Consider the following 25,460-nt stretch of genomic DNA (forward strand, 5'->3'; position numbering starts at 1 on the left):
GGCCAGGGTGGGCGTGGCCTACTGGATGGGCGTGGCTAGAGTGCGTATGGCCTACTGGGTGGGCGTGGCCAGCTCTACATCGTTCGCATCAAGGGTGCCTATGGGGGCCTGGGCAGGAGTGGGACAGATCTGAGGGTCTCCGGCAGAAGGAGGGTCTCTGGGCCAGGGCCAAGGCAGTGGGGGCCGTTCCCTCCCTGTTTCCAGGATGGCTTCGCGGGCCGCATGAAACCACTTTGCGGGCCGGATCCTGCCCCCGGGCCTTGTGTTTGACATGTCTGTTTTAAAACAACCAATTTCCTAAATTATAGGTAGTCCTCGACTTAAAACAGTTTCTTTAGTGACTGCTCAAAGTCACAATGGCACTGAAAAACGGGGACTTATGACCATTTTGCACACTTATGACTGTTGCAGCATCCCCAGGGTCACACAATCGAAATTCACTTGCTTGGCAACTGGTTCATATTTGTAATGGTGGCAGTGTTCACGGGTCACGTGATCCCCTCTTGCTATCTTCGGACAAAGTCAGTGGGGAAACCAAATTCACTTTACGACCATGTTACTAACTTAACAACTGCAGTGATTCGGTTAACAACTTGTGGCAAGAAAAGTTGTAAAATGGGGCAAAACTCACTTAACAACCACCTTGCTTAGCAACAGAAATGTTGGGCCCAATTTTGGACATAAGTCAAGGACTCCCTGCGGTCCTTTGTCGTAGGATTTTTTTCTGCAGAAGAAAAAAGATTTAAATAAAAAATCACACACACATCCAGTGTGTGGTTGACAAAAGGGGGCGGCCCCGTTTTGATTGCAGAAAGAGAGATTTTAAAAACAACCAATTTCCTTAATTACGTGGATCATTCGCCATGTTCTGGCATCAATTCTTCTTTCACCACAGGAACGTTTTAATGGGGGTAGGGTGGGAAGAGATCACGGTTAAGGAACAAGCGATGATGCCCTTTAGCTGAACTAAACGGGCTTGGATACACCAGCTGAGCCTGCCAAGGATTTTGGGGTCACCTGGCTGAAATGAGTCGCGTAGGAACCCAGCGAGAGCGTGTGGCTGGAAGCCGATCCATAATGGAGACGAGAATCCACCAGACCTCCAAGGGGGGGCTGCTTCCCGGGGATGCTGTTGTAGTAGTTGTGTCCTGAGGGGTCTTCCTCTTCACCCCAAGAATCATCCACTCCCATTGTCCTGATTAGAAAGACAAAAGGCGAGAAGGCCAACGCTATAGAAATTGAGTAAATGAATGGATGAATCTATCAATCAACAATCAATCAAACATCACAAATGAGGGAAGAATGTCACATATTTAAGAAACATGGGACACCTGTAACGTAGGTGTGGAGGTGTGGAGGAGAGAGAGGGAGAATCTGTATGTGTGCTTGTGAGAGTCTACGTCTATCTGCGAGAGTCTGTGTGAGAGAGAGTGAGAGTGTGTGAGACACCTGTGTTTGTGAGAGAATCTGTTTGTGAGACTCTCTCTGTGTGTGTGTGTGTGTGTGAGAGAGAGAGAGAGAGAGACAGTCTGTGTGTGTGAGAGTTTGTGTTTGTGAGAGAGTCTGTGTGGGTGAGAATGTATCTTTGTGAGAGAATATATGTATGTGTGAGAGAGACTGAGTCTATATGTGTGTGAGAGATAAAGTCTGTGTATTTGTGTGAGTATGTGTGTTTGAGAGGGAGACTGTGCATGTGTGTGTGTGAATCTCTGTGTGCGTGTAAGAGGCAGTATGTGTGTGAGATAAGTGTGTGTGTGTGTGTGAGAGAGAGAGAGAGAGAGAGAGTATGTGTGTACAAAAAATCAAGGTGGATGCTGCAATTGAACGATCAAAACTTCACCCCATTTATACATTGGGAGGGGCTTCAATTTCAGGTGTCATCTTTTTTTTATTAGAACTGGTCCAGCTCCTCCCTCACTACACCTAATTGGCTCTTGAGCTGGGAGGGAGGGAGGGGCTGGCCCAGTGTCAGCCAATGGCTGAAGGAGGACTAGAGCTTGGGTCTCCCAATCCATAGTCTGCCCTTTCCCCACCACACCTGATTGGCTGTTGGACTGAGAGGGAGGGACAGAGTCAATTCAGCCAATGAGCTTCCGCGTCTGAGGAGGGATTGGAACCAAGGGGGTCTCCTCTCCTAGTCCAGCCCTTTCCCCACTATATCTCTTGGGCTGAGAGGGAGGGACTGGGCTCACATTCAGCCAATAAGCATCTGTGGCTGAGGGAAGACTAGACTAGAGCCTTGGTCTCCCCACGCCTAGTCTAGCCCCCGCCCACCAAACACAATTGGCTCTTGGGCTGAGAGGGAGGGAATGGCTCACATTCAGCCAAAGAGCTTCTGTAGCTGAGTGGGGACTAGAATCCAGATTTCCCTGTCCTCAGTCCAGCCCCTTCTCCACTAGAGTACACCTGATTGGGTCTTGGAGTAAGAGGGAGGGACTGGCCCAGAGTCAGCCAATCAGCTTCTTAGACCTGGGGGAGGGGGGGAAACATAGAGAGGGCAGTCTAGACCAGGGGTAGGCAACCTCGGCTCTTTTATGACTCATGGACTTCAACTCCCAGAATTCCTGAGCCAGATGCTGGCTCAGGAATTCTGGGAGTTGAAGTCCACGAGTCACAAAAGGGCCAAGGTTGCTTACCCCTGGTCTAGAACCTGCAAGTCCAAATGCACAGGTCTCAGCAGAATGCCCAGGGGGAAACCGAGGCTACGATCCCGTACCTCTCATGTGGTGCTACAGTTTGGGGAGGGCTATGCAGGTACTGCTTAAAGCGGAGCTCAAAGGCCTGACCGACAGTGTTGATGATGCTCTGCGCCAATCCGTCACAGCATTCCAAGATGTGGCAGGCTGCCAGAGAGAAAGAGAAGACCCACAGCCAGAAGTTAAACGTTTCTCCCCCTCCGCCGCCCCCCCAAAAAAACAGGTACACAACAAGACACAAACAGGATCCCGCAGCGTGACGCAGCTGCAGAAACAGCCAATGCACTCTTAGGCTGTGTTAACAGAGCCAAAGGGCCTGGTGAACACAGCCTAGTACTCCTCGACTTATGAGCACAGTTGAGTCCAAAACTTCCCTTGCTAAGCGAGGCAGTGGTGAAATGAATTCTGCCCCATTTTACGACCTGTCTTGCACTGCAGTCGCTAAGTTAGGAACACGGTTGTTAAGTGAATCTCGCTTCCCCCTTGATTTTTTTTAATCTTTGTTTGCTACGATGCTTGAGCGCACCACTGAAGTTGTTAAATGAATCGTGTAGTTGTTAAATGAATCCCATTTCTCCCATTGACTTTGCTTGTTAGAAGTCAACTAGGAAAGTCTCAAAGGGTGATCACATGATCCCAGGGCACTGCAAGCATCGTAAATATACACCGGTTGCCAAGTGGCCACGTTTTGAACAGATGACCAAAGGGATGCTATGATGGTTGTAAGTCACTTTTTTCAATACAGTTGTAACTTTGAAGAGTCGCTAAAATGAATGGTTGTAAGTGAAGGACTATATCACAAAATACATGGACATGGGTATGGGTATGGATATATCACCTATGAAAAAACACGGCTCACGCATGGTGTATGCATTAGTCGGTAAACACAGATAAAACATAGCATAATTTTTAAATAAAATCTTTGGCAAATTTTTGTACCGTTGTTTAAGCTTTTAAAAAGCGGCATGCCGTTTCTCTAATCACACTCACCTCGTTGGTTGATGGGATCCTTGGCAACGTAAGCGACGTAATCGGTTATATCCTGGCCAGAAATACAATTCAGAAAAAAAGAGTTAAGTTTGAGGCCGCTGAGGCTAAGAAGCAGGACTTACAGTCAGAAGGAGTAAAGAGGAATTAAGAGGAATAAATTTAGCCTGACTAGGTTACAGCCAGTTTCAGTAGCATTCCACAATCTCCAACTGTGCTGTTCCCATAATCCCCTGCCACAGGATTTGGTGTGATGATTTTTTTTTTAATTTAACATCGTTAGAATGCAGAGGTGGGCCAAGGATGGGAAAGATATCAACACTGCACCGGTTTAGCTGAATAAGAGGGAAATTTTATTTACGGAGGGTAGACTTCTGGGCTGAGCAACTGCATTGGCCAGAATTCCTCCTGACCACCTTTCTCAGTTTGTTTTTAAACTTCAGTTTTACATTCCACGATCAGAAAAAATATGTTCCCCATGGCGAGAGCTGATCAGTTGTGAATTGACTGGACCTTTCTTCAGAGGAAAGATTTAAAGGAAATTGGGAAGACCCCAGGGGGAGATTTGGTAATGGTGGGTTCCTACCCTGGGTGAAGGGCTGGACTAGATGACCTCCAGGGACCCTTCTAACCTTTTCATTCAAGGAATCTATAAAAGAATAAATTAGCCAAGGTTATGGCTTATTAACCTTGTTTAGCATGTTGTGGGAATGCATCTGCTAGATTTTTGATTGAGCTGGTTAAAAATGGACTGGAATAATGTGCCTCAATCCTTCATGACAATCCTTTCTCAAGCTTGGCAGCTTGAAGACTTGGGGACTTCAGCTCCCAGAATTCCCTAGCCAGCTATGCTGGCTGGGGAATTCTGGGAGTTGAGGTCCACAGGCCTTCAAGCCCACAAGGTTGAGAAACACTACTCCATGAAATAAAGCAATACAAGTACAGAAAACTGTGACTCTTTAGTGCCATCTACAGGGTGCCTTAATGTTTGCAATCCAAATAGGACAATGTATACACCTCACAATGAGGGATGTCCATAGAATTGGGGGCAAAAAAGTCAAGATAGCTGCTCTGATTGCCACCATATTGTTGTTGTTTTTTGGCCCATCTCTGCTAGGGTTCCCTCATGACAGGCACACCAAACCTTTCTTTTTCTCCTTTATTTAAATCTTTTTATATTCTCTCCTTTATTCAGACTTTTCCTGACAGACCCATGTCTTCTGACTACACTCTATGTCTGAGTCTCTTCTTCCTTCATTGTTTTTTGTTTCTTGAAGCTCAGTAGGCAGGACTGTGTGAGAAAGTCCCCAAAATACCGAATTAACTTTTGGGGTTATGTTTTAACCAATGATGCCTGCAGCCGGGTTAAAAAAAAAAGTCAAAAGGCTGACCAAAGCTGGCTTTTTCAATTTGTCTTTTTGTTGTTGTTGTTTTGTGCATTTTATATTCTTTCTAGCTTTTAAAGTTTTTACTCTTTTTTAAAAGCTTAACAAGCTTTTTTAAAGCTTTTACTGTTTTTATTCTACCCTTCCTATGCCGATCTACGACAATAATAAAGATTTGAATTGATTCAACCATACCTGTATGATTGAAGCCCCACCCCTTTTTAAAGGGGGTGGGGCTTCAATCCCACCAGCAGAGCTGAGCTGCCATTTTGACTTCTTTGACCTCCCATGAGGTCGCCTTTGAGTTGAACAGGATATTTTTATTGCCTTGAATGAAAAGAACTGATCCCATATTGACCTTGGTCCAGGCCATAACATGGGGAGGAGGGAATACCATATTTAAAAAAAATTTATGGGAAGATGTCAGAATTCAAACAGAGGAATCAAGGGAGGGTTCAAAGAAATCAAAATGGTGGCTATGACAATGCAATCAAGACCTGCTTTTGCTTGGGCCATGCATGCACAATACCGTACATGTAAAAATGGCATAAGGCCTCTGTCATGTCTGCAAGAAGCCATCTTGATTTTTTGACTCCTTCCCTCTACATCAAGGTTTCCCAACCTTGGACACTTTAAAACGTATGGACTCAACTCCCAGAATTCTCTTAAATGGCTTCTCTGACTGTGGAATTCTGGGATTTGAAGTTTACACCTCTGGAAGTGAACTGGATTAAGAAACACCACCCTATAAGGACATTTCTGTACACAAACCCTGGAAAGCTCTGACATCAATACAGCTTGACATTCTGGGAAAATAAAATGACAGTCAATGACAGCTAATGAAATCTGCTTGGGAGTGCCGAAAACAAACTTTAGAAAAAAGAGAGGAATTGATAATATGAATGCAATGTAATGAGGCAGCTCGACAGGATGGCAATGAATAGGTGCACAAGAAAATATGGTAAATGCATCTTCTCTATCATTTTTATGTGTAAAATAACACTCGACCCAAATGTTGCCGGGTGTCAATCCTTTTTTTCTGCTTTAATCTCTGCCCATATTTGCAGATATTTCAACCTGGATGTGCTAAAGACTCCTGAGCTCAGATTTCAGCAATCTGAGTGCTCTCCAGATAACTGGACTTCAACTTCCAGAATGCATTGTAACTGTCTGGCTAGCTGCAAATTGGAATTTCCAGCTAGCTGGATTGTTACAATGCATTCTGGGAGTTAAAATCCATATACCGGTATCTGAAAGTGGTCTACTTTGAAAAGCACTGCTTTAGAATCCTCAGATCCAGAGCAGTTCTTAACAGCTTTACAGAAGTGGTTTACCACTGTTTTCTCTCGTCTAAGATTGCCTGGTGGTCTCTTGTCCAATACTAATCAGGGCCAACCCTTCATATCTTACAACCTCAGACAAGAACTCCTAGCCAGTATGAGTTTTCTGGCTGGGAGTTCTTGTCTGAGGTTGCAAGCTATGGAGGGTTGGTCCTGATTAGTACTAGAAAAGAGACCACCAGGAAATCTTAGATGAGAGAAAACGTCTCTAAAGCTGCCAAGAACTGCTCTGAATTTGAGGATTCTAAACCAGCGTTTTTCAAAGTAGGCCACTTTAAGACATACTGACTTCAACTCCCAGAATTCCCCAGCCAGCCATGCTGGCTAAGGAATTCTGGGAGCTGAGGTCCACACGGCTTAAAGTGGCTAAGGTTGAGAAACCTTAGTCTAAATCTTTTTAACTCGACCTCAGCTCTTTCATACTTGGTACAATTCAGGCCTGTGGCCTCTCAGATTTGACTTCCTTGCTCAGTCCCACATCTTCTTGGACCGCAGCAGCAGAATCCCACAACAGCTTCCTCATCTGACACGCTGTCATAGATCCACAAAAGCTCTTGGTTACTCTCTGGCTTATTTCAAAACTGTGCTCCAGCGGTTAGAATTTTGTAAAGGGAAGCAGAGAACCTAATCGTGCCCTAATTACCAGTGTTTTACAGGTTGCATTCATGACACGCACTTACCAAATTGGCCGTGCTCTGAGTTCTTCCAGTCCACAGATCCGTAAACTGAAATGTTATAGGTTTTTTTTTACTTCAGCAAGGGGTTGGACTAGAAGACCTCCAAGGTCCCTTCCAACTCTGTTCTTCAGTTCTTCTGACTGGGCAAGCTAGATTTCACCCTATATGTTGCCTCACAAAAATAACCTAACCGAGATTAATGGTTGTGAGAATGCAGCCGCTGGACTTTTAATCTCATCTGGGCGAACCAGGGCCTGTGAATTTGAGTAGCATTTAGCAGGGCACAGGAGCTGCTTCCTAGCTTTTCCTCAGGCAGAGAGGCTGGGGAAAAAAATCCAGCTCATTAGTTGGTAAATTGCCTTTGTTCGTTTCCTGCAAGGCAGAATCCCTCGCTCGATTTTTCTGTGACATTTACACAGCCCAGACAAACACTTTGAGATTTTGGCACCTGAGCAAGCGGCAAGCTTTTTTTTTGGCTTGGAAATGGACCTTTTGTTATCTTCTGCACACATAATCATAATCATAAGTTGAAAGGGACCTTGGAGGTCATCTAGTCCAACCCCCTGCTCAGGCAGGAAACCTTATACCATTTCAGGCAAATGGCTCTCCAGTCTCTTCTTAAAAACCTCCAGTGTTGGAGCATTCACCACCTCTGGAGGCAGGTTGTTCCACTGGTTAATTGTTTTAACTGTCAGGAAGTTTCTCCTTAGTTCTAGGTTGCTTCTCTCCTTGACTAGTTTCCATCCGTTGCTTCTTGTCCTGCCTTCAGGTGCTTTGGAGAATAGCTTGACTCCCTCTTCTTTGTGGTAGCCCCTGAGATATTGGAACACTGCTATCATGTCACCCCTCACCCTTCTCTTCGTTAAACTACACATACCCAATTCCAGCAACCGTTCCCTATATGTTTTAGCCTCCAGCCCCCTAATCGTCTTTGTTGCTCTTCTCTGTACCCTTTCTAGAGTCTCGACATCTTTTTTACATTGTGGTGACCAAAACTGGATGCAGTATTCCAGGTGTGGCCTTACCAAAGCATTGTAAAGTGGTATTAGTACTTCACTTGATCTTGATTCTATCCCTCTGTTAATGCAGCCTAGCACTGTGTTGGCTTTTTTGGCAGCTGCAGCACACGGCTGGCTCATATTGAAGTGATTGTCTACTAGGACTCCCAGATCCCTCTCACAGTTACTACTATTGAGCAAGGTACCACCTATACTATACCTGTGCATTTTATTTTTCCTGCCTAAATGTAGAACCTTACTTTTTTCACCATTGAATTTCATTTTGTTAGATAGTGCCCAGTGTTCGAGTCTGTCCAGATCCTTCTCTGTGTGTGTTTGTGTCTGTGTGTGTCTGTGTGTCTGTGTCTGTGCCTGTGTGTACGCGTGCAGGTGTTTCTGTGTTACCTTCATGCCTTCACCTGCATTTCATCCCCATCGAAGGGAAACCTTTAGCAGAGATGTCTTTGTAAAACACCATGCAGCTAGTCCTCAACTTACCATTTAGTGACGGTTCAGCACTGAAAAAAGGGATGTGACGGTTTTTCACACCTACAACCATTGCAGGATTCCCCATGGTCACGTGATCAAAATTCAGACGCTTGGCAACTCACTCATATTTACGACGGTTGCAGTGCTCCCTGGGGTCATGTGATCCCCTTTTGCAACCTTCTGACAAGCACAGCCAATGGTGGAAGCCAGATTCACTTCACAACCGTGTTACTAACTTCACAAGTGCAGTGCTTCACTTAACAACCATGGCAAGAAAGGCTGTAAAATGGGGCAACATTCACTTAACAACCGTCTCCTTAGCAACAGAAATTTTGGACTCCATTGTGGTCGTAAGTCAAGGACCACCTGTACCGAGAAATGCCATATCAGTATCACCATTATTTTGAAAGACATTATTGTCATTTTCTGCAGCAGCAGAATTACAACCACAATTGGGACTGGAACTTGTTGCTTAGTGAGTTACATCCCACTCTTTGCCATGATAATGCAATCACCAAGCGAATCCTGATTTGACTTTTCTTGTCGATAGCTGGCTGGGAAGTCACAAATGGCCATCCGGTCACTCAGGATGCTGCAATTGTCTCAAATACATGCCAGTTGCCAAGCACCCAAATCACAATCACATGACCACTGGGGTGCTGCAATGGTCCTAAGTGTGAGGACCAGTTGTAAGTCAAAGCACCATTGCAATTTTCAGCGATAATTCAACTAATAGGGTTATCTGTAGTATCATCGTTGTTAATTAAGAGAGTGCCCATCTTTGATGTTAGACTAAGGCTGGTGTTTCTCAAAAACTCTATGGATTGTGTCTCTGTTTAGCTGGAAAGCAAGTGTTGTGTTGTTGTTGAAAATGTTGTTGTTGAAAATATTTTCTTAGTTAAATAAGCGGAAGAGATGAAGAGCCTCTATACCAGGGGTAGGCAACCTTGGCTCTTTTATGACTCATGGACTTCAACTTGGTTCGCCTGGTGCGTCAGTTGCGGCCCTATGTAGACCGGGATGCCTTGCGCACAGTCACTCATGCACTCGTGACCTCCCGTTTGGACTACTGCAATGCTCTCTACATGGGGCTGCCCTTGAGGACTACTCGGAGGCTCCAGCTGGTGCAGAATGCAGCCGCGCGAGTGGTGGTGGGGGCTTCCTGATACTCCCATGTAACACCTCTACTCCGTGAGCTGCATTGGCTTCCGGTTGTCCTCCGGGTAAGATTCAAGGTGCTGTTACGACCTATAAAGCCCTAAATCAGACATGTCAAACACAAGGCCCTGGGGCCGGATCCGGCCCGCAAAGTGGTTTCATGTGGCTCGTGAAGCCATCCTGGAAACAGTGAGGGAACGGCCTCCACTGCCTTGGCCCTGGCCCAGAGACCCTCCTTCTGCCAGAGACCCTCAGATCTGTCCCACTCCTGCCCAGGCCCCCATAGGCACCCTTGATGCCAAGGATGTAGAGCTGGCCACGCCCACCCAGTAGGCCATATGCACTCTAGCCATGCCCACCCAGTAGGCCACGCCCACCCTGGCCATACCCACCCGGCCCCCCGAGGGCAACTGCAATGCTGATGCGGCCCTCAGTGAAATTGAGTTTGACACCCCTGCCCTAAATGGCATGGGTCCGGGTTACTTATGGGAGCACCTGCTGCCGGCATCAACTTCCCTCCGCCCAGTGCGCTCCCACAGAGAGGGCCTCCTTAGGGTGCCGTCGGTCAAAGAGTGTCGACTGGCGGCCCCCAGGGGGAGGGCATTCTCTGTGGGCGCGCCAGACCTTTGGAACCGTCTACCGGTGGAGCTCCGGACGGCTCCCGACCTTTGCTCCTTCCGACGTGAGCTAAAAACATATTTATTTGAACAAGACGGCCTGGTCTGATGGGTTTAGGGGTATTTTAACGCTTTGTATTTATTGAATTGGGCTGTTGTATTTAATAGTTCTTTTAATTTTATATATTGTATTTTATTGTATTGCCCTGTACACCGCCCTGAGTCCTTCGGGAGAAGGGCGGTATAAAAATTAAATTAATAATAATAAATTAATAATAATAATAATAACTCCCAGAATTCCTGAGTCAGCTGACTCAGGAATTCTGGGAGTTGAAGTCCATGAGTCATAAAAGAGCCAAGGTTGCCTACCCCTTCTCTATACTATGAGGATTAGGATCCAAGTGATTGAGTCTTCCCTTCCCCTTTTCATCCATTTACTTTTTCCCTTTCCTTTCTTTCCCTTCCCTTTCCTCTCCTCCCCTCTCCTTCTTTTTCATTCATTTACTTCCTTTCCTTTCCTCCCCTCTCCTCCTTCCCTTCCCTTCTTTTTCATCCATTTACTTCCTTTCCATTCCTCTCTTCTCCTCTCCTCCCCTTCTTTTTCATTTATTTACTTCCTTTCCTCTCCTCTCTTTTCCTCTCCTCTCCTCTCCCATCTCCTCCCCTTTTTCACCCACTTCCTTCCTTTCCTTTCTTTGTCCTTCCCTTTCTTAACTAATTAAATTAACTAATAATTTTTGTATTTTGTCTTTTAACATGCATTGCCCTGTTCACCGCCCTGAGTCCTTCGGGAGAAGGGCGGTATACAAATAAAATTATTATTATTATTATTATTATTATTATTATTATTATTATTATTATTATTATTATTATTATTATTATTATTATTATTATTATTATTATTATTAATAATAATAATAATAATAATAATAATTATTCCCTTCCCTTCCTTTTTTTATCCATTTATTCCCTTTCCCTTTCCTTTCCCCTTGCCTTCATTGTTGCCTTTGAGACATTATTTTAAGCATCTTTTCTTCCAGCAGTGGAGTTTGGGGGAAAAACAAACACCTGCTTGCCAAGGTTACCTTATCTGCTGCTTTGAAAATGTCAGCTTTGTTAGATTCTGAGATAGCTGACCTGAAGGAGGAACGTAGCTCAATAATGCATGGGCAATAACTTCCATGCAGGCACCACTTCTACACAGAATTTATTTATTTATTTGATTTATATACCACCCTTCTCCCGAAGGACTCAGGGCGGTGCACAGGGCAATAAAAATAAGAATACAGGATAACAAGATTTAAAGAATGCCTCATTTCCCTGCAGAAATCATGGCCCTAAGGCCAGGAATGACCACCAATTGAGGGATGGCTTTTAAGACACCCGGAGAAATTCAGGTAAGGCGAATCTACCAAGGCTTGTGGATCTTCAAGAGTTATCCCAAAGGTGCCTTTTTTTTTTCAGGAGGCAACTGGACTTTCTTGTTTTTCTTTGCAGATGTTTCGCTTCTCCTCGAAGAAGCTTCTTCAGCTCTGAGAGACACAGATAAATCTCCAGGTGGCCTCAACGACTCTTTAAAAGAAGGCAAGTGACCAGCTGTCTGCAAGGAGTATAAATCCTTCCATTCCCCACCATCCAGTCAGATCTGAAGAAGCTTCTTGGATGAGAAGTGAAACGTAAAAGACTATTTGCAACAGAGAGATACTGTGGAGTAAATATGGGACTAAAAAGTATTATCCAGCATTTGAATAATTATTGATGTGATATTTATACTGTTTGGAGTTAATTTAGATGAGTTAAAGTGCGATAGTTTTAATAGTTTATGATTGTTTGCATAAGGTAGATTATGATTGTTTGTATTTTTATACTCTGTACTTAGCTCTGGGAAGTCGGGGAGGGGGGAGGGGCTGGGGAGGGTTGGGGAGTGGGAAGGGTTGTGTTTTGTTAAAATGTATTGTAAAACTTTTTAAATAAAAAAAAGGAAAACAAGAAAGTCCAGTTGCCTCCTGAAAAAGGTAGTCAGTACAGGTAGGCCTCAACTTAGAACCCCAAGTTGAACCCCAAATTTCTGTTGCTAAGCGAGACAATTGTAAAGTGAGTTTTGCCCCGTTTTGCCAACTTTCTTGCCACAGTAGCTAAGTGAACCACTGCAGTTGAATGTTTGTAAGTCAAGGATTACCAGCAGTGGTGTTGCAATACATGTAAATAAAGTTACATGGCTGCTAGAAGAGCAAACTGCTAGATTAATATGGCTACCAGCCTGATCCAACATGGCTGTTCTTGGATTCTTACATTTCTATGGCCATAAAAAATGGAGCAGAGTTTTGATTATCTGGCTGCGACCGCCATCTTGACTTTTTTGAACTGCCAGATAGTTGAACTGTGTTTAACTATTTCAGCACCTCCTACACCTTCCCTTTTATTATTCAGCCAAGGCGTGGCTCACTAATGCCTTCTCCTTTGCCTTTGGAGCCGCCCCATTGCATTCCTCTGTCCTACTCGCTTCTCTTGCTGGTACTTTTGTGCGTCCTGGATATTTCCCAGCTGTGCTTCATCACTGTCCAACTCAGGCTCCCAGCAAAGCTGTGTCTCAGCTTGAGTGCGAGTAGAGGGGCCAAGCTCCTCATCAGACTGTAAGTCTTGGAGCTCCTCAGAGCCTTCCTCTGACTCTGATGTCACTCCAGGCCCCTCCTCCTCCTCCTCATCTGATTCCTCAGACTCAGCTGCCGGATACACAGGCTGGCGAGGAATCACAACAGCCCCTGGCTCAAGCAGGAGGACCTATACCAGCGGTAGACAACCTTGGCTCTTTTATGACTGGTGGACTTCAACTCCCAGAATTCCTGAGCCAGCCATGCTGAGGAGAAAGGGAGAGGTTCCCATGCTGAGCCATGCCGGCTCAGGAATTCTGGGAGTTGAAGTCCACGAGTCATCAAAGAGCCAAGGTTCCCCACCCCTGAGCAATTTCTATATCCATCTGTCCCCCCTTTAGATATGTTATATTGTTGTATGGATTTCTAGTTGTGGAAATTCAAAATTTTCACAACCAGTAGAAATTAAAGATTATTGCCTTTTAATTCCATATACTGTATATATGTTGTAATGCTCTAGGAAAAGTAAAATAGAGCAATAATAATAATTCTGCCACATAACAATCCAAACTTAACCCCTGTTGATAAGAAAGATTTTTTAAAAGCCTGGATAATGGACATTGCCATACTTGGAGAAGGCAGAATACAGGTAGTCCTCGATTTACGACCTCAACTGAGCCCCAATTTTCTGTTACTAAGCGAGACAGATGTTAAGTGAATTTTGCCCCATTTTACCACCTTTCTGGCCACGGTTGTTTAGACTTTGCTTGTCAGAAGGTAACAAAAGGGGTTCACGTGACCCCAGGATATTGCAACCGTCATAAATATGAGTCAGTTGCCAAGCGTCTGAATTTTGAACTCATGAGCATGGGGATGCTGCAAATGTAAGTAAGTAATGAAACGGTCATCAGTCATTTTTTTCAACGCTATTGTCACTTCGAACGGTCGCTAAATGAACTGTTGTAAGCTGAGGACTACCTGTAAAAGAGAAAGAACTGGAGAAAATCACAAAATACAAAGACCTGGAAAAAAAAAAGAAGTAGAACAGCTGTGCAAAAAGACAGCACCAACAGTGATAGGTGCCTTGGGGGCAGTCCCAAAACATCTGGAGCACCATCGGCATTGACAAAATCCCTATCAGTCAATTGCAAAAGGCAGCTTTGCTTGGGACAGCTGACATCCTGCTGCAATACCTTTAATATTATTAAACAACAACATCTGCCAATCCCAGGTCCTTGGGGAGGACTCAATAGGTGGACAAAAATGCCAAATCCAGCCTGAACATCTGGCTGACTGTGCAACCAACCGTAATAACACAAGAATAACAAGTCTGCATTTCTTTCCTGTGAATCTAAGCAACCACGCTCCTTCCCATGCACAGGACATGTAAGTTCAATGTTCCCCTTACCGTGTCACCCCCCGAAGCGAAGGAGATGGATTGCATGTGGTGATTCGCGATGATCTACGGTGGAAACAGACAGACAGAGATGGAAAAGAAAGTGTGATCTGCTTTATGAAGAAGAAGGGAAAAGGCCAGTAAAGAGGCTTGGGCGTTGCTCAGCAAATGGCAGAACCATATTGTTCAACAACAGGGGTCTCCAGACTTGGTGACTTTAAGACTTGTGGACTTCAACCCAGAATTCCCCAATCCCTAATTGGCTGGGATCACTCATGTCGCCAGTTGAAAAACACCAGGTATTTGGTCTACAGGTAGTCCTTGATTTATGGCCACAGTTGAAACCAGAAAATCCACCATTAAGCAATGCAGCTATTAAGTGAAGTACTACATGACTGCATTTATCTTTTTTTTTCCCGGTCATTAAGCGAGGGATCGTATGTCCGCAACTTGCGTCCTTCCTTACAAATTTCCCCAATGTTGGAAGCCAGCTAGGAAGGTCACAAAGGGCGACTATGGGACCCCGGGACACCGCAATTGTCAAAAATGTGAGCTGGTTGCCAAACACTCAGATCACAATCATGTAACCATGGGGATCCTGCAACAGTTGTAAAGCGCAAGGATCAACTGCAAGTCAACTTCAAACAGTTGCTAAACGAATGGTCGTAAGTCGAGGACTGCCTGTAAGTTGAATTCACAGCAAGGCAGTGCTTTCTGATCTTACCCATTCAAGAAAGGATCCCTAATTGACTGGCATCCTTCATATGGTCAATCCAAAAATCACACTCTAAATTGGCAACATATGCCTGTGTTTTATCCCAAAGGTGTTTTTCCAGGAGGCAACTGGACATCCTTGGTTTTTTTTGTCTTCGAAGACGTTTTGCTTCTCATCCAAGAAGCTTCTTCAGCTCTGACTGGAGTATGAACGGATTTCCACAAAACATCCCGCAGCCAAAAAGGCTCCACACACATTTGCACTACTCGGGTGACCCTGAGCGGGGCTTTCCAACCAGTGGTACAGGTACCACCTGTGGTACATTGGCACCTGGCAGGTGGTACGCGACCATCCTAGAAAAGTGGTAGCAGGGGAGGGGAATGAGCTGAACCGGTGGCAGCACCACACAAGCTTGAGTGAGAGACGGCTGGAGCTGCAGGGCTGTCAGGGCTCAGCGGAAGCGCCAGGATCAGCGCCAGGCTCCAGCTGGAGCTCAGCACTGATCCTGGCACTTCTGCTGAGCCCAGAAGAAGCGCCGTTCAGCTGGAATGTTGCAGCATCTCCAGGGTCTTGTGATTTACATTCAGATGCTTGGCAACTGATTCATATTTATGACGGTCACACTGTCCCAGGGTCATGTGAAGTGACCAAAACCTGCTGCAACCACCCAGCAGACGGGGGGAATAAAAACCAAACACACCCCCATCCCCACCCCTGCTGCCAATCCTCAACAGAAATGCTCACAACAATGAAAACCTCGGACAGGAAGAAGAGCGCCGCTGGGCTGGCAGGCAGGTGTCTTGCTCGGCTGTGGCTTAGGGGGTACTTTTTTCAGGGCCATTGTAACTTTGAACAGTCATTAAGCAAACTGTTGGAAGTCGAGGACTACCTGGACCTCATCACTTTTTTCCTTTTTTTTTTTTGGTCATCAAGTTTTGGACACCTTGCTAGTCGACTGGTGGTACTCGGATGTTGCCATATCCTAAAAGTGGTACAATGGGTGAAATGGTTGAAAAGCCCTGACCCTGAGGACACAGACAAACCTCCAAGTGGCCTCAATAACTCTCTAAAACAGGGGTAGGCAACCTTGGCTCTTTTATGACTCATGGACTTCAACTCCCAGAATTCCTGAGCCAGCTGTGCTGGCTCAGGAATTCTGGGAGTTGAAGTCCATGAGTCATAAAAGAGCCAAGGTTGCCTACCCCTGCTCTGAAAGAATGCAAATGACCAGCTGTCTGCAGGAAATATAAATCCCTCCATTCCCCACCATCCAGTCAGAGCTGAAGAAGCTTCTTGGATGAGAAGCGAAACACCGTCAAAGAAAAATGAAAAAGTCCAGCTGCCTCTTGAAAAAGCACCTTTGGGATAACCATGACCTGGATGACTTGGTGATGACCTATAAAGCCCTAAATGGCATGGGCCCGGATTATCTGAGGGAGCACCTGCTGCCAGCGTCAATTTCCCATCGTCCTGTGCACTCCCACAAGGGAGGGCCTCCTCAGGGTCCCGCCGGTCAAGGATTGCCGGCGGGCGATCCCCAGGGGGAGGGCGTTCTCTGTGGGCATGCCTGCCCTATGGAATCAACTGCCAACAGAACTTCGGACTGCCCCCGACCTTCGTTCGTTTCGCCGGGACCTAAAAACCTGGCTCTTTGAGCTATCTGGCCTGGACTGAGGGGTTTTAATGATTTTAAATTGTGATTTTGACTTTTTGGGGCTATACTTAATTTTATTTTATTTTAATTTTATATTGTATTGTTTTTAAATTCTGCCCTGTAAACTGCCCTGAGTCCTTCGGGAATAGGGCGGTATATAAACCGAATTAATAAATAAATGAATAAATAAATAAAGATACAGCCTGTGTTTTATATTTATATATTTTATATAGAGAGCCTTGGTGGAGCAGTGGGCTAATGCCTCCTTAAGTAACACCAGCTGCCTGCCATTAGTGCAGGTTCGCATCCCACCAGGCTCAAGGTTGACTCAGCCTTCCATCCTTCCAAGGTAGGTAAAATGAGGACCCAGATTGTTGGGGGCAATTAAGCTGACTTTGTAATAATGCCGCTTGGGGTGTGTGTGAAAGCCCTAATAAGCAGGCATATACATAGAATGAAGGCTACTGCTAAGCTTGTAAGCCGCCCTGAGTCTTCGGAGAAGGGCGGGATATAAATGGAATTAAAATAAAATAAATAAATAAATATTTCAGTAGATTCTGTTGAACGCCAGGAGAAATCAGGAGATTCAGGCTGTTCAAAGGAGTATGAAGATTTATTGCAAGCTTAAACTCTCTACAAAAACCTGACCAACTAACAGTCAAGGGAAATGAGAGGGAGATAAGAAAGGCATTCAGAGCAGGCTGCATTTAGATCTCTTGCGGACGTGCAGGGACTCGAGACTTAATGACACATTTGACCTCCCTCGGGCCCAGCCTGGTCCTCTCCTACAGATTCCTAATCTCAGCAAAATGTGTTTTGAAGTGGAGGTTTTCAGAGTTGCCTTCTTCCAACACATACCTGTGGGAGGAGTCAAGATGGCAGATGGAACAACCCAAATGGAGGATGGCGGTCTTACCTGTCGGGTGGTGGGGATCATCAGGTTTAACCCATCGATGGAAATGTTGACAGCTATGCTAATACCGGCAAAGCGGAGATTGCTGTTGCCCAGAATTGAAAACAGACTTTTGTTTGGTGCCTGGGAAGACAGAATTAGAGATCAACCGATCTATGAAAGAAAGCTCTTCAACCCTTTATCAACTAAGCAAAGTCAATAACCTGGATTTGCTTAATGACCGTGTGATTCACTTGATGATGATGATGATGATGTTGAAAGGGATCTTGGAGGCCATCTAGTCCAACCCCCTGTTCAGGCAGGAAACCCTATACCATTTCAGACAAATGGCTGTCCAGTCTCTTCTTAAAAACTTCCAATATTGGAGCATTAACCACTTCTGGAGGCAAGCTGTTCCACTGGTTAGTTGTTCTAACTGTCAGGAAGTTTCTCCTTAGTTCTAGGTTGCTTCTCTCTTTGTTTAGTTTCCATCCGTTGCTTCTTGTCCTGCCTTCAGGCTCTTTGGAGAATAGCTTGACTCCCTCTTCTTTGGGGCAGCCCCTGAGATTGTGGAATACCGCTATCCTGTCACCCCTCGTCCTTCTCTTCATTAAACTAGACATACCCAATTCCAGCAACCGCTCCTTATGTGTTTTAGCCTCCAGTCCCCTGATCATCTTTGTGGTAGAGCACGCCCACACCCAGCAAGCCAAAGGCCAGATCCCCATCGGCACCATGGCCCCCCAGTCCCAGCTAGGATTGCGTGCCTTCCTGTCATCTATGCTGGACCTCCTGCCCACCGCCCCACCCGCCAGAGCCCCCCTGGATCTCCCCCAACCTTGCCCAGCCCCCACAGGCATCCCCCCCATGAGCAACATTGAGGTGGCCGTGCCCACCCCAGCCACGCCCACCCAGTCTGCCATGACAACAGCAGCCATGCCCACCCAGTGGGCCACGCCCCCATGCCCCCCCACCTGAGGGCACCACAATGCTTATGCGGCCCTGGCACTTTGCGATAAATAAGTGGGTTTTGGGTTGTGGTTTGGGCACTCAGTCTCTAAAAGAGGTTCACCATCACTGTTCTAGGGAGTGGCTATCCTGACTCTCTTCCTCTGACTCCTATCCATCTCCGGGCTGTGGTGCCTCTTGTTTCACGCGCACGAACGTGCGCGCACACCCCCCCCACACACACCCTTTCCGGAATCTACTCCCTCCTTCTTGGGACCTACTAATTCACTGTAGTACGTCACAGCAGCTCTCCATCTCTCACAGAGGTTTCTGCTTCCAGTATTCTGTTGCATAAACTTTCCAGTGCAATAATTGTTTAATAATGTATTCGTGTGTACGTGGGGAGGGGGGAAGAGCGGGGCCAGTGGCTCAGCAGTTAAAACACTAGGCTTGTTGGCTGGAAAGCCGGCATCCCAGGTTGGAGACCCCAGCGTCACGCAATGGAGGTGAGCTCCCGTCCTCACCCCAGCTCCTGCCAACCCAGCAGTTCAAAATCATGCAGATGCGAGTAGATAAATAGGTACCATTCCGGTGGGAAGGTAACGGTGCTCCGTGACACTGTGCTGGCCACGTAACCATGGAAATGTCTTTGGACAGCACTGACTCAATGGCCCCTAGAGTTGGCAGTGACTGACACTCAAATCCTTTGGCCACCTAATGAGAAGGAAGGACTCGCTGTAGAAGAGCCTAACGCTGGGAAAGATGGAGGGCAATAGAAGAAGGGGACGAAAGAGAATGAGGTGGCTGGATGGAGTCACTGAAGCAGGAGCCGTGAGCTTAAATGGACTCCAGAAGATGGTAGAGGACAGGAAGGCCTGGAGGAACGTTGTCCATGGGGTCGCGATGGGTCGGTCACGACTTCGCAACTAACAACAACAACATCGGAGTAAAATCCGCAGAGATTCCTTTACTCTTTACTCATGTGTACTGGGGGGGGGGGCTGGAGTGATCCAAACAAACTCACCTTTTTCTTCCAGTTCCCTCTGACTCCTGGGACTGTCTCGTACAGTCGATTGATGGCTTCCCTGCAGCAAAGATAATTTCAGGAATGGATATTAATTACAGAAGAAGAAGAAATCTTAGTCAGAACTTGACTTAGCTAGTTTTGGTCCTCTAGACCTATTTTGCAAATGACTCAGATAATAACATTTCTCCAAAAGTTCACACTGAAGCCCAAAAACATTATCCCAATTATCTGAAAGCTAACCACCCTACGGATTTGCTACAAATATACCTCTTAATAGTTTCACCCATCTAATTAACCAGGTTATGTTGCATAGCAATGTCAGGATGCCAGTAGCATCCATCTGCTTCCCGATCTTTTCTCAGGCAAAGATGCTGGGACTTCTGGCTGCAAACTGAAAAGACAACATGACAAATTATCTTCCCATTTCAAAAAAAAAAAAGCTATCTTATTGAAAAGAGGCTGTCTTCTTAAACGACATAAGGAAAGTAATTATGGAAAGGAGACAGTTCTTAAGGGATATAAAGGAGCTAATTACGAAAAGGAGGCTGTTATTTTAAGGGACATATGGAACGAGGGGGGTCCTTGGTGCTCTCTGAGCTTGCTTGATTTCTTGCAGGCATTTCATTACCCAAACTAGGTAAATCATCAGTGCTACTCTGATGTTACCTAGTTTGGGTCATGAAATGTCTGCCAGAAAACAAGCAAGCTCAGAGAGCACCAAGGACCCTTCATTTCAACCCTGAACTACAAATATTCTCCTTTTTTGGGACATGAGGAAGCTAACTTATGCAGGGCAATCTATTTGTCCATCTCTCCTAGGGGCAAGCAACCTACAGCCTTGTAGGCCCCATTTTTCTTCCACAGCACTCCCCATTATGTCAGCAGGTGGAATTTTGAATCCATTGTGGACAATTTGGAGCTTCAAATATGCAGAAGGTGAAACGAATACCTTTCTTAAGCTTCTAAGATACCTGATTAGAATACAGTTCTTTATTGGCCAAGTGTGGTTGGACACACACACAAGGAATTTGTCTCCAGTGCATAAGCCAGGGGTCTTCCAACCTGGCCCTTTTATGACTGGTTTGAAGGCCCCTGGCATAAGCTCTCAGTGATTTACCCTTTAAAACTCTCCCACCTACCACCAATGGCTCCATATTGGTCTTTCCCACCTATGAGGCTGTTGTTTAATCTGTCACACCCCCTTCAACCCTCCCCTTAATGATCTAACCAAATTTGGGGCATCTGAGTGGGAAGATTCAGAAGAGGCTCACCCGTGACACCAGAAGGTGACAGCAGCTCTCTTCATTCTCTGACAAACAAAATCTTTCCCACAATTGGCTAACTGAGTCTTGTGATAATAAAGCTAGCAAGAAAAAACTGGCCATTAAGTTAGAGCAGGGGTCTTCCACATGACGTGTGGACTTCAACTCCCAGAATTCCTCAGCCAGTCACGCTGGCTGAGGAACTCTGGGTGCTGAAGTCCACAAGTCATAAAAGGGCCAAGTTGGAAGACCCCTGGCTTATGCACTGGAGACAAATTCCTTGTGTGTGTGTCCAACCACACTTGGCCAATAAAGAACTGTATTCTAATCAGGTATCTTAGAAGCTTAAGAAAGGTATTCATTTCACCTTCTGGCTGAGGAATTCTGGGAGTAGAAGTCCACAAGTCATAAAAGGGCCAAGTTTGAAGACCCCTGGTATAGACTCTCCTGCTTGAGAAGGGGGTTGGGCTAGATGACCTCCAAGCTATCCCTTCCAACTCTTTATGTTCTAGCTCAGGGGTCTTCAAACTTGGCCCTTTTATGACTTGTGGACTTCAACTCCCAGAATTCCACTCAGCCAGCGTGCCACCAGCAAGACTAGCAAAAATGTTTAAAAACATGTCAGATAGATGTTAGAAATGCAAACAGAAGTCAGGCACTTATTACCATGTTTGGTGGACATGTGCCAAAGCAAAGAATTACTGGGAAAAAGATACATGCCTGGCTAGAAAAGATGTTGGGAGAACACGTAGATTTTAAACCTGAACTTTTTTTAATTACGTATAATGCCAGAAAAGACCAGTAAACAAAGCATATATTTGACTTTGCATATTACAACAGCAGCAAGAATTATATTTGCGTAATATTGGAAAAATGAAGGAATACCATCAGGTGAAGAAATAATTTAAAAATATATATATTAGAATACGCGGAGATGGATAGACTGAGACTGAAAGAAAAAGAAGAAACGGTATATTATCAAACTTGGGACTTATTTTATTGATGGCTAGAGAAAAGAATAAAGGATTAGGAATTAAATATGTATTAGCGAATGTAAACTCAGACAGCACGTTTGTTGAATAAATACTACTGAATGTATGGGAAAAAAATCAAGAAAAACCTTTTTTTTAAAAAACAACGCCATTGAAAAAAGTGAGTTGTGGCCAGTTTTCCCCCTGTTGCAACATCCCCATTGTCACCTGATCAAAATTTGGAGGCTTGGCAACTGGCATGTATTTATGCCAGTTGCACTCTCCTGGGGTCATGTGATCCCCTTTGGCGACTTTCCCAGCCAGCTTCAGAAACACAAAGTCAATGGGGGAAGTTAGATTCACTTAATGCCCATGTGATTCACTTAACAACTTTGGAAAGTCACACACACACACACCCACACACACCAGAGAAGGGCATATTAAAAGGACAGAAAAATATATTTCCTCAAAGGATCGAAAAGCACGCCCAGTTTTCTTAATAGCCCCAAGTCTCCCTCCTCCAAGCAGAAACCAGCTCTGTAGAAATGCAGATGTGATAATCCATTCAGGAAGGTTATAGCCCTCCAACTAGAAGCTTAGGAAGACAAAGACACCTAAAATCTACATAGCCCACCCAAACTCTAAGACAGGACATAATAGGATTAACCCACAGATGCCAAAGGGACTCAGGTCAAAATACATGACACAGGAAATACAAAGCCTCAAACAGGAACAGGAAACAACTCCCCAAAAAAGGCTCCAGAGGGTATAAAAACCCACTCCCTACATGTGCTCACTCTCTCTTTTTTTCTTCCAGAGCCATCTTCCTGTCTGACTCTCCTCTTCAATAAACTGCAACCTTCTTTCTAAAGCAGTCGCCGTGTTGTTTACTCCCGGCTTGGACTGAACCACGATGAAGACTTTTCCTTCAAGACAACTACTGTGATTTGCATACCAATGGTGGCAAAAAAGATTTCTAAAAAGATCAAAAAGTTTGTGGGTGCTCTGAAGGGTTTCGAGGGAAGATTTGGCCAACCATTTGTCTGGGATGGTATAAGAACTCCTGCCCTGGGCAGGAGGTTGGACTAGAAGACCTTCAGGTTCCCTTCCAGCCCTTGATTCGGTGATTCTATAAAATCAGATGCAACACCAGCTGCCTGCAATTAGTGCAGGTTCGAGTCCCACCAGGCTCAAGGTTGACTCAGCCTTCCATCCTTCCGAGGTAGGTAAAATGAGGACCCAGATTGTTGGGGGCAATAAGCTGATTTTGTAATAATGCCGCTGGGGGGGGGGGCGAAAGCCCTAATAAGCAGGCATATACATAGAATGAAGGCTACTGCTAAGCTTGTAAGCCGCCCTGAGTCTTCGGAGAAGGGCGGGATATAAATGGAATTAAAATAAATAAATAAATAAATAAACTCACTTATCCACCTTGCTTAGCAGTGGGAATTGTGGTTGTAAGTTGAGAGCTGCTTGTAAACAATCAGCAGATTCACTTCCCCATGCACAGATAATGTCACCCAGCCTGATAAAGGAACACATGCAGATGTTCAGAGGACCTCAAGAACCATGAGTTCAATCCTGAACTACTTATATTATCTATTACAGGTAGTCCTTGACTTATGACAACGACAGAGCCCAACATTTCTAAGGGAGACGGTTGCTAAATGAGTTTTGCCCCATTTTACCACAGTCGTGCCCCATTCTTGCCCCAGTTGTTAAGTGAATCACTGCAGTTTTTAAGCTAGTGACACGATTGTTAAGTGACTCCAACTTCCCTGTTGACTTTGCTTGCCAGAAGGTCGCAAAAGGGGATCACATGATCCCGGGACACTGCAACCGTCATAAATATGAATCATTTGCCAAGCATCCGAATTTTTATCACATGGCCATGGGGATGCTGCAACGGTCAAAAGTGTGAAAAACAGTCAAAAGTCACTTTTTCCAATGCCGTTGTAACTTCGAACAGTCACTAAACAAATGGTTGTAAGTCGAGGACTACCTACCTATATTGGTAGAAACCGTCAAGGCTGGTAGGAAAGTGAACACATCTAAGCAGCCAGTGAATTCAACTCTTTCAAGTGCCAATGAGGTTACCTAACCTGCTCAGGTCGAAGCGTCCTTTGCTGTTGCAACAATTATTGCTTCTCAGTTTGCCAATGAACTTGGGGGGGAGGGAAGGGGAATGGAATGGAATGGGATGGAGTGGAATGGCATGGAATGGAATGGGATGGAGTGGAGTGGAGTGGAATGGAATGGAATGGAATGGAATGGAATGGAATGGAATGGAATGGAGTGGAGTGGAGTGGAGTGGAGTGGAGTGGAGTGGAATGGAATGGAATGGAGTGGAGTGGAGTGGAGTGGAGTGGAGTGGAGTGGAATGGAGTGGAGTGGAATGGAGTGGAATGGAATGGAGTGGAGTGGAATGGAATGGAATGGAGTGGAGTGGAGTGGAGTGGAGTGGAGTGGAATGGAATGGAGTGGAGTGGAGTGGAATGGAGTGGAGTGGAGTGGACTGGAGTGGACTGGAATGAAGTGGAGTGGAGTGGAGTGGAGTGGAGTGGAGTGGAGTGAGTGGAGTGGAGTGGAGTGGAATGGAGCGGAGCGGAGCAGAATGGAGTGGAATGGAGTGGAGTGGAATGGAATGGAATGGAATGGAATGGAATGGAATGGAATGGAATGCCGGCTCCAGAGATCAAGACATCAGACCGTAAGAACCAAGGACAGTTCACCAGATGTCTGGCCAAACTCTGAGACACTTTCTCATAACAATATTTTAACACCTAATTGGGCAACGTGACAGGACTAAAATGGAGAAGGAGGGGGAATTTTACACTTTTACTATAGGGATTGGGAGGGCGGTTGCCAAAGCTTGTTTTAGCTTGCAATCGTGCCAAAATGATGCACTCAAAACTTATTGAGTTCGGCATTAAGAGATTGGATCGTCTCAGGGGGCGCTTGCTTGGTTGGGTTCGTCAGTCGGAACCTTGACAGAAACATCTGCAGGGAGAGACAAGAACAGAGAACACCAAGAACCAGAGGAGAAAGAAAGAAGAAGATAGACAAGGGGTACCTACTTGGTGACTTGCGTCCGGGTGTTAAAATCCAAAGATCTCATTGATCGCAGGATCTCAATACAACCCATATACTAAGGGGGGAAAAAAGAAGATACAAAATAAATCCACAGGTATTAATTTTGTTGGAAGAACTAATCTGGTCCCACACTTCTCCATGTACCTCCTGTGATCCTTTGGAGGATGATCTGCTTAACTCCCCTGTCTGAACTAAGCGGGTTCTCCAGGAAGCAACTTCTCCTAGGACAGGCGTAGGCAAACTTGGCTCTTTTATGACTCGTGGACTTCAACTCCCAGAATTCCTGAGCCAGCCGTGCTGAGGGGGAAGGGAGAGGTTTCCAAGCTGAGCCATGCTGACTCAGGAATTCTGGCAGTTGAAGTCCACAAGTCATAAAAAGAGCCAAGTTTGCCTACCCCTGTCCTAGGTTTTATCCTGGGGGGTTGTTGTTGTTGTTGTTTGCAGTTATAATTCCCACTAATTCAAGCTTCAGCCACATTGGCTAGGGAGTTTGCAATCTCAACCCAATTGGAGACAGTTGCTATGATCAATCCTAATAATTGATCACTTCTAGTATTTTCTTTC

General features: G+C 45.4%; 1 protein-coding gene across 1 annotated transcript in view; it reads right to left on the reverse strand.

The window, feature by feature from the left end:
- SHC2 (SHC adaptor protein 2) overlaps positions 1–25,460 on the reverse strand; it is a 51,996-nt gene that overhangs the window by 19,086 nt on the left and 7,450 nt on the right. Inside the window, exons 2-8 of the mRNA XM_081321319.1 lie at positions 24,881–24,951; positions 19,568–19,628; positions 17,620–17,739; positions 14,347–14,400; positions 3,687–3,738; positions 2,717–2,843; positions 1,018–1,195 (exon numbers count right to left, since the gene is read on the reverse strand). Coding sequence (XP_081177445.1) covers positions 1,018–1,195; positions 2,717–2,843; positions 3,687–3,738; positions 14,347–14,400; positions 17,620–17,739; positions 19,568–19,628; positions 24,881–24,951 — 663 coding nt within the window. The remainder of the gene's footprint in view (positions 1–1,017; positions 1,196–2,716; positions 2,844–3,686; positions 3,739–14,346; positions 14,401–17,619; positions 17,740–19,567; positions 19,629–24,880; positions 24,952–25,460) is intronic.

Source organism: Vipera berus (genome assembly GCF_964194415.1).
Source record: "Vipera berus genome assembly, chromosome: 1".
NCBI classification, from domain to species: Eukaryota; Metazoa; Chordata; class Lepidosauria; order Squamata; family Viperidae; genus Vipera; species Vipera berus.